The sequence below is a fragment of the Channa argus genome, chromosome 8 (genome assembly GCF_033026475.1).
Source record: "Channa argus isolate prfri chromosome 8, Channa argus male v1.0, whole genome shotgun sequence".
Taxonomy (NCBI): domain Eukaryota; kingdom Metazoa; phylum Chordata; class Actinopteri; order Anabantiformes; family Channidae; genus Channa; species Channa argus.
The window spans coordinates 19879420-19896952 of record NC_090204.1 but is presented as its reverse complement, the minus strand read 5'-3'; the positions used below and the strand labels follow the sequence as shown (position 1 = coordinate 19896952).

The 17533-nt window shown below is 40.0% G+C and overlaps 1 protein-coding gene across 1 annotated transcript; it reads left to right on the top strand.

Annotated features, from left to right (window-relative positions):
* Positions 1-732: 732 nt before the first annotated feature.
* Positions 733-17237, top strand: dnai3 (dynein axonemal intermediate chain 3). The gene is made up of 22 exons (XM_067514547.1): positions 733-804; positions 925-963; positions 2728-2912; positions 3330-3434; positions 3810-3938; positions 4024-4223; positions 4463-4579; positions 4996-5192; positions 5839-5957; positions 6656-6745; positions 7165-7245; positions 8439-8558; positions 9648-9721; positions 10083-10236; positions 10490-10574; positions 13205-13329; positions 13846-13906; positions 14227-14357; positions 14555-14762; positions 14985-15076; positions 15815-15931; positions 16753-17237. Exons 1-22 carry the CDS (start codon positions 750-752, stop codon positions 16891-16893), a joined length of 2625 nt encoding a protein of 874 aa, XP_067370648.1. The 5' UTR covers positions 733-749; the 3' UTR covers positions 16894-17237.
* Positions 17238-17533: the final 296 nt, after the last annotated feature.

Sequence of the window (17533 nt, the reverse complement as noted above, 5' to 3'; positions counted from 1 at the left end):
GGAAATGGAACGTCATTTTACAGCCGAGCCCCGATTGGCTGTTGAATCTGTCAATCAATAATTGTTGCGCCCTTGTCACCCCTAGCAACCAAACAAGTGCCACCGAGGAGCGTGGAGCACTGAGTGATGACCGGTAAAATGCTTTTACCTGGATTAAACTTTAAACGTTTGTTAGCAAGCCACGAGTACAATTGAATTTAATGCTAGCTGCAAGTAGCAGTGACTTGTAATTTGTAAGTTTAAATGTCCTAGCGACTTCAGCGCTCTAATTTAGCCACAGTATCCGCCTGCTGTTAAGTACACCCACCTTAAATGACTGTTATAGCTCGTTAGCTAATCCTGCTAAAATAGCATCGGTCGTGAAGCAATTTATACTTGCAGGTACAACCTTTGCAAGTATAAATTGGAGAACACGTCATCGTCCTGAGGACTTGGTTGAAATTCTTTTCACAAGTAAATAAATTCAGATTGATCACTGTTAATATGGCAGGAAAGAAATCGCAGGGCAATTTTCTTATCCTCCACAAGATGTCGCCCGTGCGTCGCCTATGACATTTGTGGAGGTGGTGCAAGGCACTGTGTTACCACTGTGTCGCTCTCATTAAGAGTTCATCCAATAAAACATACAATCGATTCAGAAAAATGTTAAATATGATGGATTTTTTGCTTGAAGAAAAGTAACACTATTTGCAAAACTTGGTACTGAAAGTGTGATCATTTCTTTTAGTGAAGCTGTCATAAGAGCAAGAATGGCACCTAAGAGAACAAAAAATGCAACAGGCGGTGCAGGCAGTAAAACAAAAAGTGAGTGTCTGTATGTTAACACAGTATTAGTACATGCAAGAACATTTGTCTGTGTATGATCAGTAACTGAGAAACAGTACTGTAAATGAAACACTGACCTTACGGTTACTTCCCTTTCAGAAAAGAATGTTAAGTCATCAGTGTCTGTGGAAAAGCCTGGTAGGTGAAAATGAATTACTTTTTATTTACCTAAACACATTTCTAAATTGAATTTAATTATACTTTTATAGTTTATTGGACTTTATTACCTTCCTTTATAAATGTAAATGTACATGTCATTTAATCAGATTTGCCTTGGAGAATGAAGGAGGTGTTGTTAAGATTCTCTTTTGTGCACTTATTCTTTATTTTTTTTCTATTTCCAACTTCTACTTCCATTGTTATTAGGACTGTAATACAGTCTATATCTCCTAAATTAAAACATTCTAAAGAGATTTTCTTTTTAGTTGGATATATTATGTGGCAGCTGACCCTAACCCTAACCAAGCCCTGACTATAAACATTAACTGAAACCATGTTTTAACCCTGAAATATAATGGATAACCTTGTGGGAACCATTTTTCTTTCAGTAAATGAGACATTGGTCCCTCTCATGTGACAATGGCAGCATTATTATTTATCTTGCAGGTTTGCTTTGCTATTTCTCATAGAAAAACCTCCCAGACCAAAAGCTGGACTCATCGGAGCTCAAAAGATAGCAATGTTAAAGACCATCCTCAACATCTCTGGCCCTGTGCATGTTTGATTTGTGTCACTTCGCAACAGGTTTCACAAGAATATTGCTGATATTTAAGAGCCTAATGTGGATTCTTTACCAGTATGAAAAGTGATTAAAACAAATAGAACTAAAACTATGATGCACTTATTTTACTAGAAGCAGTCAAAAATGCCAGCCTGGTCGAATTATGCACAGGAAGGAGTCACGGCAAATTTAAATAATGTCTTAAGGTGCAGGCTACAATTGCAGTTTAATTGCATTCTTGAGGGTAACAGAACATTTCACATCACACTGTGTTTGTCTCTCAAGTAAATATTTTCCATGAATACAAATGCCGTAGTTGACACATAACTCTGTGAAATCAGGGATGCGGGTTTCCACTACAATGATTTGGCATGAAGCCTAAATGGTGTGAGATGAAAAGGTTGACACACCCAGCTGGGAAGTGGTTACTTAAGCTTTTATTTGAGCATTCTTCACGTCCTCTCGGCAACCTTGTGGAAAGACTTTGAAGAGAGAGACCGCAAGAGGGATGAAAACTATTATTATGTAGAGCCTTGTTTACAGTATTGTGCCCTGGACTAAGCCTGCCCTTAGATATAAAGACGTCTAGATACATTTTTTATTAAGACAAACTTTGTTGTGGTTATGTGGTTTTAAATAGTAAAAAAAAAGTCCATTCAATGTCTTTAACTGATTATTTTAGATCCTGAATTCAAGCATTTTTGATCTCCCTGTCAAAAAAAAACCAAAACATACTCCCCTTCCTCTAGAGTTTGGATGTTGCATGTAGACTATTCACAAAGATTGCATTTCATCCTATGATCTTGTATGGTGGGCCAGCCTACAGGGAGGGGCAGGTAAAAGATGAGAAGCGTAGCGTTTAATCAGAAAAGCAGGGAAAAGAATCTGTGTTTGTCTGTAGGCAAACTAACCCTAAAGCATTTTTGTTTGAGTGTCACTTGATCATTGAACTTCAAGCTGTTAGTTGATGCCTCTCTACATTCACAAGGCCGTATTCTATAATAATAATCAGCCATTAGCATATTTATGTTTTCAGCACCGTTTCTACAGCTACATCTGATGAGTATGTAGTTGCTCACCATCTTTTGGGGGTATGAGGTCTGTTTACCTGAGCCTGCTAAAATGTTAGAATATGTTTTTCTCTTTGTTACATGTATTAATTGTTGGTTGTCTTTCTCAAGATCATCCAGAGGACATCTTCCCCATAGTCTTGACATCAGCCACCCAGGAGCTCTTTGATTGCTGCGCAGATGAAGATGTCACTGGGGAGAATCCTTACAAGCTGCTGAGAAAAGACGACATCATTCAGGACATTAAGAGAAGAGCGGCAGTGTCAGATTTCAGCCCTGTGAAGCAGAATGTGCTGGTGAGGCTGATCCATTGTCACAGAGATCACTCAGACAATGCCCCCAAGACAGTGATGATGCACATATCCCATGTTAAAAGTTGTGGGAACAGTCTCACACTTTATCTTACTGTCAGAACCCACACAGACCCATTAGTTCAAAGCAATGTGAGCCGTCTTATTTGAGATGAAGCCGACACCTGATTTGGCATTAGTGATGTGTTTGTGTGTGTGTGTCCGTGGTTGTCTGTCCACATGTTGCACCATAATCTCATATCCCAATTGAACTATCGTACAGGGTTTTATTGTGGTTGGCAGAATATATATAAAAACATGCTGGTTTAATTCTGTCCAAACCTTTTATGGAAAACAATCCATTACAAGCGTTTTTTTAATCTAATGTGACAGCAGACACTGTCTTCTCTCTGTTTTTGACAGGACTACCCAGAGGATGAGCTTTTGCTTGTTTATGACAGAGATTTCATTTACGGCCAGTGCTTCTACCTGGTTCTGACAACAGAAGCTAAGGACAGAATCCTCATGGTGAGAACATTCATTTTGATTATAGTACACAACACAAGGTTTTCCATTGCTGTTCATAATTCATACTTTGTTCTTAAAATACCCCGCAGTCAGTGCCTGTTCTGTGTAATACATTACTGTGTGTCATTGCAACATCTACGCAATGATGACGAAACCTTAGTCTTTATTTTTTTTTCTTTATTTAATCACATTGTTACTGTTACTGTAGACTGTTTTTCACTAGTTTTGCTAGTGTGCATATTGCCATCAATTAGTAACAAATGTGTCAGTGTAGGATGATTTCAGAGGGAAATGTCCAGAAACGCTTTCAAAGTTATCTTCTTTTTTGTTGTCCACTGTTCTCTCTAGTTTTAGTATAAGTTCTTTGCTTTGCAGCCCCCAGAGCCTGAGAAAGCAGAAGTGTTAGAAGAGGAAGTCCATAAGACCCCAGAACCAAAACAATGGATATCTCTTGGTAGTGAGCTGGAAATAGATGAAGAATCTGTGAAAGAGACCAGAGAAAGGGTATTGCAGTAGGTAACTAACACATTACATAAGTGTGTTAAAGCACATTTTACAGACCCCTGCTGTGTCTCCTTTTTCTCATTAGCTACGATACAAGTTCTCCAGAGTGCGCAGGAACTTCATGGCATCAGTCGTTTTTTCTGACCGCAACACTGCAGATGCTAAGGATAGCTACCTGGAGTGTGCTTCCTATCAGGACAGCAGATTCAGCATCAAGCAGCTGCAGCGGGACTGCGGGGTCCACGCTGTTCCCACACTGCAGAGCAGCAGTGCTCAAACACAATGGTAATACTAGCAGATCAGTACACATAAAACTAGAATGCAATAGTAAAACATTATTTCCAATCAATATTTTCCAGAAGTATTTATAGATATGCTTTGCCCTCAGGTGGAGCAGATTATAAATCCATATATTATAGATGCATTAATTGCACTTTCTGTCACCAAATGTAAATTATTTCTCTGTTTATTGTAAGCTAACACCTTCTGACTAAATAGTTAAGAACCTTATGTACTTTTTACAGGAAATTTCAAAGAAATATGTTTACTCAGTACGAGGCAGGAGAGTTTAATGAGGACGAAATAGAAATCATCCTCCAGGACGAAACTCTGAAGAATTTCTGCAACTTAGTGACCCCCAGGTAAAATTAAATATCTTACTTTGTCATGGTGTCTCATACAGTTTGTCTACTTACAAAGGACTATACCTGTAGTTTATTAAGGAAGACACCAAACGCATACCTTTCTGTATCGGTCATAGAGTAATTAAACGTATCCATCATTATCAGAATATCTGAACTTGTAAACATCACTCACCCTGCTTGTGTACTGTATGTGTTGGTATTATTATTACGAGAGCTTTATGATACCAATCTCATAATCCCCCAGATCCCAGCCTACGGTTCCACTGTGTTCCTCTGTGTCCGTTTTAAGAGAACATAAGAGAGCATCATTAACCAGTTATGTTAGCAAAGCTATTGTTCAGACACAACTGAGGACGATGAAAAATAATGCGTGGATCCATAACAAGTTTTGCCTAAAAATGTTGTTTTTGCAGAGTTTTGAAAGCCCTTCAACAGGAGCAGATAAACAACGTGTTCACTGATGACTGGCATGCACTGGGAACAGGGGTCGAAGCTGATGACTGGTGTGGGAAGGTTTCTGAAGGTTTAATGCTGTTTCAGGCCTTCGCAGACCAGAAATACTCCAAGGACAAGAAAGTTAGCAGCATTAACTGGCATCCTACCATCTATGGTAAAGTCCAACATTTCAGCCAGGGAGCAGTTTCCTATAGTAAAATATTAAGTAAAGACCATAGCATCTAGGGAATTACTTTCAGATTAGCATGTTCAGCTCCCTTTTCTTGTGGGGACTTATTTTATTTTTCGCCATTTTGCCAGAGCAAACGAGGTCAGTTTTGATAACTTGCACAGACTACAGTTTATTGAGACTTGTGGTGCCTGGATTGTTAAGCAAAACATTATTGTGGTTATAAGTCTGATTTAGCATTTGGCACAAGAAGACACTGGCTTGTTCCCCCTTGCGGTTGCATTCGACAAGGCAGCGTTGATAGAACGGCCCGGAAATAACTGTAACTAGATTAAACGTCAGGAGTTCTCACAATGATCACGCTGTCAGCCACTGGAAAAGCATTCATGACCGTCAGTACCACTTTGTAATTTTCCCCAGTTGTTGCCCCATAGAGCAAGATTCTTGTCTAAGATCAGTGGCATAACATGTGATGACTAGGAATATTTGTTATTCAAAGTCAAGATCAGTTTTCATCCACCGATTTCCCAATCAACAAAGTTAAAAGAGACTTTAAAAACACATCTGTCATATCTTCTGTCATATCTGTTGTTGCCGATAAGTTGGATGATGTGTGTTTTTTATGTGGTAGGTGTAATAGCTGTGGCTTTGACAGAGAACAAAGAGAAACAGTTGGATGAGTCCGTTATGTTTGACATCCGAACTTCCTTCATTGTCTTCTACAGCTTCTCTGATCCTTCACATCCCCAGGTATGGAAACGGAGAATCTACGGTACATGAATGTGAAAATAGATTTTCAAAGTCAATATTTCACAGTCCACATGGAAATTCTCTCCCCCCTCCTCACCTTAAATCTGTGAGAGAGACTGTCCCCTAGTCAGAAGGATTTTGGTTTGTGCTGTCGTTCGATACCATTATTTGCGTTAGGAAAAATTTGAGCGGCTCTATTGATTTGACACAGGAACTCAATCAATAAAACTGGGCGGCTAAATCACTCGAGAGTAATGTGAGTTCTGTATGACGTATGCTGCATGTGTCATGCATTCGTTTCTTTGTTTGCTGGAACAGTGATCTGGAAAAGTGTGGAGGAAATTAGAGAGACATGATATACTAGAAATAAATAACTTTATTGCCGTACAGACTGTATGACAGTAAAGTGCTGTATTCCAGTCATGCAACTAATTATAAACCTGAGCAGATTTAAAGTCGAGGCTGAAAAATGACTGCTCTGTAATACCATCCTATCCCTCCTGGGTCTTTATCCCCTTATGCCTGATGAAATGGAATCTCCTCAATGCACTTGGTTTTGTGGATTAAAAGCTGAACTTTGTAAGGCAAGACTAGAATAAATAAATACTCATTGTGGCAAGCACCCAATACATGGACATTTCTACTTTGAAATATAATATTTCTGCCCTGTGTATGTGGTTTTTCTGTGTTTCTTGCAGTTACTGCTGGAGTGTCCAGATGGAATTTTTGCCTTTGAGTTCTGCCCCTCAGATCCAAATATTATCGTTGGCGGCTGCATGAATGGCCAGGTGCTCCTTTTTTAACTCTCCATCTCTGCCACCGCTGGCTTTTGTGTCTTACCACATTCTTGGTAAACTGTTTAGCAGAAAATAAACACAGGTATACAGTATGACTAACACGCCCCTCTGTTGTGTTGCCCTGCACTTTTCCTCCATTCAGATCCGTGTTATATGGAAGCCTATTTCAGCCTGCAGGGAAAAATAAAGAGGACAATTGTATCGTATGAAATAAAAAAATCATAATCGGACAAAAGATCAATATTTTGACTTTTTTGAAATCTTATCGAATTATCTGATCTTCATCTTTTTATTTTTTCGACTTACCTTTTTATCCCTGTGGACGGAAATGGCCTTCCAAACTGTCTAGTACATGACCATGATCTGACGTTAACCGACCAGTAAAGGATTTTATTTTACTATTGTCTCAGGTTGTGTTATGGGACATTTCCAAACACGTCACACACCTACAGGGAACACAGCCTGGTGGTAAAAAAGCCCCTGACATGTTTGTAAGTACAAATATCTGTCTCTATCATATCCTGTCGTCAATGAACAAAATGTTAATACAATAATAGTTGTTTTTTTTAATTTATTCAACCATGGGTCCTCAGTTTATCAAAGCATGCAGCAAATTAGCTCTAAAGTCATGCTCTACTTTTCAGTTGTGCTGTATGACAGTGTGTGATGATGATACGTTGACTCCAGTGTTCTCTCCGCATTCTCAACCTTTCATTAAACAGGAATGCAGAGGTCTAATGGTCCTTTTAAAGCCGACCACAGCTGTCGAAACTAGTTCAACAAACGTACTAATGGCAGGAGTAAATCTCAAAGCGAGTTTATATCTTTACATGACCCTACTGGAAAAATGAAAGCACCCTATTAGGCTTTATACAAAACCCATAGTCGGAAGAATGTCATCTAACTGAATAGGAGACTCCCGACTGAGGACAAAGTCTTTACATTTTTTTGGTTACTATCATATTAAATAGTTTTCATGTCCTATCTCCATTGTTTAGATTATATTAGGTAGGTGGATGAAGGTTGAGTTCTGTTCTTCGACTAGATTGTTGTAATTGAATAGATCCACATGCCCCCATCATCTTAGCCTCCATTTACTTTGTGTCCTTTTTTTTGCCTCTGAAGTATCAGCTGTCTCGAACTCTGTCCTCTCTATATTATTCTCCTATTTCACTCTCCATTCCTCCCTCTGTTCTTTTTTTGTCCTTGTTTGCGCTTTATTCCCCTGAGTCAACAGCATCAGCTCACATGCTCCAGCTGTTACACAAGCCACCATCTACCACTGTAGTTTGTTCCTGCGTAAGATAACAGACAAGCCATTCAGATCACTGCCCTCTTTGGTGTTTGCACTGTAAACATTGGCATTTGTATCAGCTAAAAAGCCTTACCTTGAAGTTAGCTGTCTTTTTTTTCATACCACATGGAAGCAGCGCTACGATGATGGTGTTAATTGGTAGTTACACATTCTATTCGAGTTTCAGGATTTAAGTCACAGCCTTTGCAGTTTAACTTCCCAAAATCATTTTGACCTGTTATGTACTGTATACTATATTTGAATATATGTACAGTTACTGTGTGTATATTCACTGTAGGATAGGATGTCATCACCGTGCAAAGTCTTTGTATTATATTGAATGCTAACTGTAAGGTAAAGTTGTGCTTTTTGTGTCCGACCTCCCACCAGGACCTTGAAGACAATGGACATAATAAGACTCCTGTCCTGCGCTACAGTGCAGTGTCTGCCTTAGAGAGCAGCCACAAAGCACAAATTACTGATGTCAAATGGCTGCCACCAACGTTTGAGGTACACAGAGCTGATGGGCAGAGGGGTGAGAGAAAATGAACAATTACTGTACATGTCTGACACCAAACAGGCAGAATACAAAGTTATCCATGGGTTGGTTTCCATCAGTAGTCCACTAGGTGGATGCCTGAACCTTCCATATGGTTATTCAGGTCAATTTAATTTGGAGTATTTCTATTAATATATGATGTTTTCTGTAGCTACACAGCAATGCGTTCAGCAAAACATTCTTCAGGGTTTTCTCAATTTCACAATTCTTTCTCATATCTAATGTAGAAACACTATGACATAGTTTCCACCATACCAGAGGCAACTAGACTAGGTTTTTTATCTTTACACCTAAGCCTCAAATTGCAGTGATGATAAAGTATTCGTGCTTGAAGTGTCAGGTCTTAATGACACGTCTTAATGATTTCTGCATCCAGCTTTGGAACACGAAGGCGGGGAAAAACAACAGGAAGACACTTTGCCTCATAGGGTCATTGCAGTACACTATCAATACAAAAAGTAATGAGAAATACAGCTGCTCTGGACAGAATATTAACTTCAAGGCTTCACGACAAACGACTGCATCTATCATAGCCCCAAGAGGATTTTGTACTTGTTCTGACAGACGTTTCCTTTCCTTACAGCAACAGACAATAAGTTCACGGGTCCAGGTTTTTTTTTTTCTTTGATAGTGGCTTATCACCAAAGAATATCTACCAGTATATTGTACAGTTGACCTGTGTGTTTCTGGAACACTTCGGTCTTTGGTTTGTTACCAAGCAGACAGAAGTATTATTTAAAAAAAAGGCAGTCATACTAGAAGCCATAAAAGTATTCATACAGTAATAATGAACTGGGCTCACACAGATCAAAAATGTTCTTGTACTTCAATGAGAATATTCCTTAGTGTAAATCATGGCAGCCACTGGCACTCATCTAATTTAAGGCAATCATGGAAGTGCCCTCTAGGGGAACCTTAACCTTCTATATATCTTCTAGCAACCTTCATCACTACTTTCATTTCTTTAACTTACTAAATCTGACATCTGTTGATTTGATCATTTTCTCTCTCTCTCTCTCTCTCTCTCTCTCTCTGATTAGGTGACTGGGACAGGCATACCAATGGAGAACAAGAACAACTTTTCTGTTCAGTTTGTCACCTGCTCCCCCGACTGGTAGGCCTTGAACAGGAAAATGTTCAATTTAATTGTTAAATTTTAATTTTTCAAAACCCACAGTACAATCTAGCTTGTCAGCCGCCTCCCCTGCTGAGCAAATGTATTGTACTAGTTATTTAAAAGCCGTGTGTTGAATTTAAGTTTGGGTTACTAAGAATTATTATTGATTGTATCTCACACACAAACATACATACATACACAAAATAGTTTTTATATTTTGAAGGACTGACTGACAATGTTGTTGGTTTTTATTAGAGGTCCATTAAAGTCGTCGTTAGCTGGTATTGATTGTGTGTTCAGTGACACCATAGTTTTTGAGTATTCATTTGAGGATCTCTATCTTTCTGTTTATCTAAAGCTCCATACTGTTCTGGGATGTGCGTGTGCAAAAGCCGTTGACCCACTCAGCATCTGACAGGAGGCACAATGTGGCTCAGAAGAATCAGCTGACACCCTACAGTGTCTCTGACAGATTCAAACACCTGGACCGCACGTGGAAGCCAATGTTCAGGGTACTGAAGAATTTGTGATGTGATATGAAACATAATTAAACTTAATTCGGATGATTATGGTCTTTGGTCTAAGCTGAAGTTCACCAATACTGGCAAAAAATGACCGTACTGTATGACGGTTTAGCAGGTTGTACAGTAGATCCAAAAGTATTCACAATACTTAACTTTTTCCACGTTTTGGTATGTTACATCCTTATTCCAAAATGGATCAAATTCATTATTTTTATATCAGTTTTTCAATGTCATGTGTCAGGTTTCCCTACCCAGGATCAATACCAGTGGAGAATACGCTCCTTTGAAGATCGACCTTGAGCCGTACGCCAGCAATAGTAATACAGGTAGGAGCACAGGTGACGGATTATTCCCCCTGAGGCTTGCTGGGTTTATTTGTTTCTCTGTGTCGAACCGTTTCTCCATGAACATTTCTCAGTCATAATAATCTGTACAATAATCTGTCTACTATTATTGCTAGGTCAAAATCTCTTAAATTTGAGTTACTGGGAATTAAAGCATACAAAAATACATAACAAAAGTCTCTGGGTAGCTTATACAGTATCTGGATTCTAGTACAAAGAGATTCAAGTAATAAGAGTGAATACTATATAATATGTTACTGCTCCCTATCTAATAGTCACCAAAATGTCTGTGGTTGAGTTCTTGAAATTCGCTCTGGGTGGCTGCGTGTAATGATCCATGGGGCAGGGTTCACTTAGCCCTCAGCCCCTCTCTTTCTCTGTCTGTCTCCCTCTTCTCTCCTCTGGTTTCATAGCACTTTATTAAGTGATACGTCCAAAACAAGGCTCTTATAGTTGCAGTGCATTAGCCTTGCTCACTGTCAGCTCTTTGCAATATGCTGCTCAAGCTCCTCAGGGGCCAGAAGATGATAGTGTGTGTCCTGGCTGGTCATGAAGAGACCTGTCTTTGTGTGGATCAAGATCTACCTCTAAGAAGAGCTTTGGTAGCTGGTGTTTATAGAATGTATACTCACAAACTAAGACAGTAAATCAGCTGCTTTTTTCAGCAGCCCCAAGACCTGTTATTAGGGTTTTAATGAATCCCAGCATGAATAATACTGTAGTGCTACTAAAGATCTGACTCATATGAATGTGTGTGTGTTGTCTGCCTGGGACCTCTAAATTCAGGATTTTGTTCTGTGCCCTTTGAAATGGTGATGCTGGAGTCACTTGCAGTTGCACTGTAGTAGTAGCCACTGCAGAAAAGCTCCACTCTGCCCCGCAACAGAACCACGATCGACCACACTTACGTTTTTGCAAGCAAGCCCTCGTGGGGATTAGGCAACAGTTGAGCAGCAGTGCTGTGTGGTAAAAGTGAAACAATGTCCACATTTGTAGTTGTGTTGTATCGTCTGTCTCATATCTTAACACACATCTTCGCTGGGGGAAAGTGGATTTAGAAGATGTGTGATTGAGTAAAGTGATCCGACCTTCAAGAGCTAATCTAACAGCGTGAGACGGAGACTTGATCAGAAGTGACCTGCTGATAAGGTGGTGTGAACGGATAGTCCTGCACTGTCACTGGCAGACAGATTGAAGATTCAAACAACTTTATTGATCCCATATGGAAATTGCGGTGCCTTGTTACAGCTGCTCTTCACGTGAAAAGTGCAAAAGAATGGAGAAAACCAAACCAAGACAACGAACAAGTGCAAGTACAAACTACTGATCAATAAGTAAGAAAAAGCCCAGCTAGAGGAGAAAACATAAATGAAATTAAAATAATAAATTAAATAAAACAATACGACCCCCTCCTTTTTACAGAAGGGTGGTTGAGTTGAACAGAAACGAATCCCCTGTAGCTTTCTTTGGAGAACTTGACTGTGATCAGTCTCTGGCTGAAAGTGCTCCCCTGTGCAGCCAGCACACAGTGGAGAGGGTGGGAGGGATTGTCCAGGATTAAGAGGAGTTTGGCCAACATTCTCCCCTCAGCCTCTCCGCCAGAACAGAAGTCCAGTCTCTGACTCTGAGTTGTACCTGAAGTCAGAGGTTTACAGGGTGAAGAGAAAAGGAGACAGAATTGTCCCTCGGTGAGCACCTGTGCTGCCGGTCACAGGATCAGACAAACAGTTCTGCGGACGGACATACTGGGGACGGTCAGTGAGGTAGTCCGAGATCCAGGCAACCATGGGGGTGTCAACAGCAAGCATGTCGTTCTCCCCCCAGCAGGACAGGCTGGATTGTGTTAAAAGCACTGGAGAAGTCAAAGACCATAATCCTTACAGTCCCTCCAGGCTTGTCCAGGTGGGTGTAGATGCCACGTAGCTGGTGGATGCGAGCGCCCTCCACCCCCAGCTGAGGCTGATAAGCAAAGTGGAGGGGGTCCAGAGATGGTCCAGGACCTCTCCAATCCTCTCATGATGTGGGAGGTTAGAGCCACAGGCCTGCAGTCATTGTAGTCACAGATGGGCTTTTGTGATGGTAAAAAGCCCCTGTGTCATCTCTCCCACCCTTCTCCCTCACTCCCACCTGTACATGTTCTCCCTTTCTTTCCCACTCCCCTCATATCCTCTTTTACCAAACCATTCGCCTCAGCAGCAATCTTTAGGCCTCCTGTGGTCTTGTTCATGATGCAGTTACAGGGCAGACGGCAACAATGCCACTGTTCACTCCCTATTATTTCCTTACTTTAAACAAATAGTAGATGTTTGCTTTAAATGCATGTTCGGGAATTTTTCTGCAAACACATAAAATAGCTTTATGGAAGTCAGTCACGAGAAATCTAACTACTGCAACTAAACAAATGCTCTGTGGTTTTGTGTAAACATTATATTACCCCGTTGGGGGATTGTTCTGTAAAAATGTTTCCAGTTCCTTGTCAACATTTTAGTCCCTAATGAGGACCATACTACCCCTCTCCACTGACTGAACGTGTATACTTTGTGCCGCCCCCCCACTCCCCCCCCCCACTCCCCCCCCCCACCTACACTCTGCCTTGCTGTTTTCTCTGACAGAAGAAGCTGATAAAAATGAACATAGCGCAGGGGTCATCCCTGACTACAGTCAGCTCAGTGTGCATTCAGCAAAAACACTCAAACCTCTGAAAGATGTCAACACCAAGCTCTACATAGGAACAGAGGTAAACAGTTATACACTATGAATATTGAAATGTTTTTGATGTGGGACAAAGTCTTTGTGTCATGCAAGTGTTTATTTAGGTATTGGTTCAATCAAGTGAGAATCTATGTTAAGTTAAAAGTCCTTCCTTAAACCACATTATGAAGAAACGTCCAGCTGGGCATCTTTTATTTTAAGATAGCTCATGGGAACTCATTTATTTAGCTTTATAAGATTACAAAGCATGTCATGTCTTGGAATTGCATCATCTCATAAACTCTGGGACTTAATTGGTCCACAGTGCAATTACACAGTTTGTTGCAAATGAAACTTTGCCTTTAATTGAGTTATATAGTATATATTTTATATTTCATTGATCGAGTTAAAGCAGGAAGTTAAATGTACTGGCTGATTGCCTACTGTCAGCAGCTACTGTTGAAGCTGTTTAGTATTAGTAGCAATGTTTAACTAAGGTTTATATTGTAGCTCTTTTGCTGGTGAGGTAACAAGCATCATAATGTGTATTTTCCAATACCAGGATGGGGAGATTGTTTACACTGACTGGAAAATGGAGAAGGAAGACTCCGGACGCCTGGAGAGTGAGTGTTTCGGCTTGCGTTTTGTTGACTGTTGAACCGTTTCAAAAGAGAACCAGGATGTGATTTGTTTTAGCATTTTTAGGTTCTTCGCAATAGTAGAGACAAAACACGGCCGTGACTGTAACAGATCGAATCATAAAAGAAGTACATCCACTTCACTAGACCCAATGGTTTGGAAGCCATGCTGAAAATAGTCACCTTTATGAACTAGTCTGTACATTTACGAAGATACACTGTTATTGCCCTGTTGCTTTGTGGAAGGAAATTACTGTCAGATAAAAAAGAGTTCATTTTCACTTCCTGTCTCTCCTTTCTCCCAGGTGCCAAGCCCCTCTACTGTTACAACATCCATCACTGGTTGGTAAATACGGTGCAGCGATCGCCCTTCTTTAAAGACATCACTTTGACCACAGGAGGCTGGAACTTCGCCATCTGGAAGGAGGGAGTTATGGTAACAACATCCCCAAGCTTCATCTGTACTAGCTGTTAACAAAAAAAATTTAACTAGTAATAATAAAAAATGTTCAATCACAAAATTTAAAAGTACTCGACCTGTAACGTACTTTAAATCTTGAGTTCAGCATGATGAACACAACCATAACACGCCAGATTTATTACGTCGTAAATCTACCACTTGACAACATCCAGGACGGCCCCGTCATCAAGTCGAGGAACACTGAGCAGCAGTGCACTGTAGGATGCTGGTCTCTGTCACGTCCAGCTGTTTTCTTTATCGGGAAAGATGATGGCAGTATTGAGGTGTGGAACCTGCTGAGAAAGACCAGTGAGCCTTTCCAGACCCATGCACATGTCACCAGTGCCAGGATTACCTGCATTACCCCCTGGATCAACTCCCGTGAGTTCTTGTTCTTTGAGTGTTTGATGTACCACACAATAGTAAGCTCACCGTAGTAGCAATTGGTTAAGTAGCCTTAGAAGGTATTAAAAAGTTTCTTCTTGCATAGAGAACTTGCATAGACAGTAACAATAATGTGCCATTTTCTGTTGGGAGACATTTGATAGGGAGCTCATCACCTAGTCACTATCAATTGAATCAAGGACTTGTTTTTACCTATAGCCAAACAGCACTTGCTAGCTGTGACTGACAACCTTGGAATGGTCCGAGTTTTCGAAATCCCGAGGAGACTCTGCGTCCCTTCCAAGAATGAGGTAAGATGCCCCCTGTGTAACAACTCTCCCAGTGCCGGCAGTAGTTAATGAGAGGTATTACAGTGTCAGGGTTCTTTTTGCTGCCTTACTAAATGGAGATTAAGTTTAAGATTGATATGTAGAGACTATACATGACAGTGTTGCTCTCTCACGCCCCACCACCATAGTGGCATGTGTACAGTGGAAAAGTACACATTTAAACTGACAGCGAGACCCGTTTGCTCTGCTCTCTGTTAAAGAATTTACAGTGGGTCTCAAAGCACTAGGATGGAATTAGTAACAACAAAGGCAAAATCTAAACTGCATGATTTCCTGCCTGGTAATGAAAAGATATTCATCATATAATGTACCGTGGAAACGCACCATGCTGGAATTTTGAGTGTCTTTAATCCACTTCCAGTGTTTAATGAAGATGTAAAAAAGTCAAATTAATTACACTGAACTGATAAATTGTAAATTGTACATTATAATCTATATTTTAAGGCATCTAACACCTAGACTTTCCACATGAAGTCAGTCTGACAGAATCTTCTGGACAATGTTATATGCAAGGTGCCACCTACTTCCGGTTACAACCAAGATTCACCTGCAGGAAACGTGGCCCAATGGTCACGAATGCTCAAAAGGAGAAAGGAATTACAATTATGGGTTATTGTTATTATTTGTTATGAATGCTTTTAATAGCTCGCTGAACCGTGTACATCCAGCAACGTCTAACCCATGACTTTCTGTGTGCAGGCTTTGAATGTGAGCAAATACTTTGAACTGGGGGAAGAAGGGTTGAAGGATTTTTTGAAGCGGGAGGAAAAGTGGGAAAAAGAGAAAAAGGAGGCTGATGAACTGAAGACGAATGCGGTGAGTTATGGATTCTAATTTATAGTAGACATGGCCACTTTATACGACAATTTCACGGCAGCCCCAGATAATAGTGTGTACGTAGTTTCAAATTAACAAGGCCATCGCTGTCCGTCTTTGCTATTCCATTCTCTCTCTCTCCTCATGTTTTATTCATTCAGATCGCTACTTGATCCTGTGCGGTGGAGATAATATGGTTATTGACAGCATGTGCCTGGCAGCCCGTCTTCTAACTATAGAAGCTAGTTGTGTTACCGTGTTTTAGTGTTAGATTGGATAACAGCTATGAATCCAGATCAAGTTTTATTTTGCCACTATAATATAACAATGATGGATCACCCCACCTTCTGAACAGCCAGGAGTTTCCTCCATTTACTGCTAGGTTTACTTCCAGCTTTCAGCTTCATGTGACAAGGACAAGGCACCTCAGAAATGTGATATCAATAATACCGTCTGGTTACTGTTACTGCAGTGAGGATGACAATCAAATTTAAAGTGATTACGGAAAACTGTTCTCAGTCCACCCTCATGTAAGAAAGAATTGAGATAAAAGGATAGAGAACGGTCTATAGTGTACTTTGTTTTGTAAGCTGGTAATTATTATTAAAAATAATTCATATTAGGTACCGTATGATCCATAAAATCAGGTAAATTTCTGTAGACACAGATGTTTTCTGCGTTTGGGAATTGAAAAGAAAAAAAAAAAGGTGGGCTTCTCTTGATTGAATGCTCAATTGTTTTTTTACATTAAGCTCCAAAAAAATCAGAGGCCAGACAATAAACCAAAAGATTTACTAATTTATCTCTGGTTGTGTCCCCAGGTGGCAGAAAAAACAGTCCAATTACAACGGGAGATTGAAGAGATGAACAAGAAGGAGTATGACGAATACTTGACACTGGAAGAAAGCATCCTGAAAGCCATGGGCCTGAAGCCAGCTACTGCTCTCACACTCAATACGTGATATCTCTCTCACACACACACACACTTTATACAAAACAGATTCAGATTTTCAATTTTGATGCATTTAATAAAGCACAAAGCCAAGGTTTCTACCTAACACTATTAAACTCATTCTGCCATCTACATTCAAACAGTCCTTGAGTTGAAACTTCAGTGTCACCAATGAATTTTTGAGATCAAGTTACGGAGTAATGCCATCCGCTAGCGCTCCCGTTAGCGTCGCTCCCTGAGGATACAGTTTGAAAGACATTGTAGTTCTGACCTTGGCTTGAGACACTTGTGTAGCTATGTGATAATGTAATGTTTGATTTTGTTTGTTGAATAAATAAAATGAGATGTATTTTGTATGGCTCATCTTGTATTATTGACAAACATGTTTATTACAGCAAAGATTCTGATTCTCACAGCGTAAATTTATGTCTTTACTGTAGTTTTGTCTTGATACCAGTAACAAATGACACAGAAACTACAATAATCAATATTAAGTTTTTTTTAAATCAGAGACTGTGTCCAAAATCATCAATCTCATAGAATACAAATAAATTAATTGTACCAGATTTAGCTATTATTACTGCCAATATCTGTAGCATATCAGTGATATTTAAAGCTACAATTTGCTCCTGAAGCTTGCACAGGAGTTA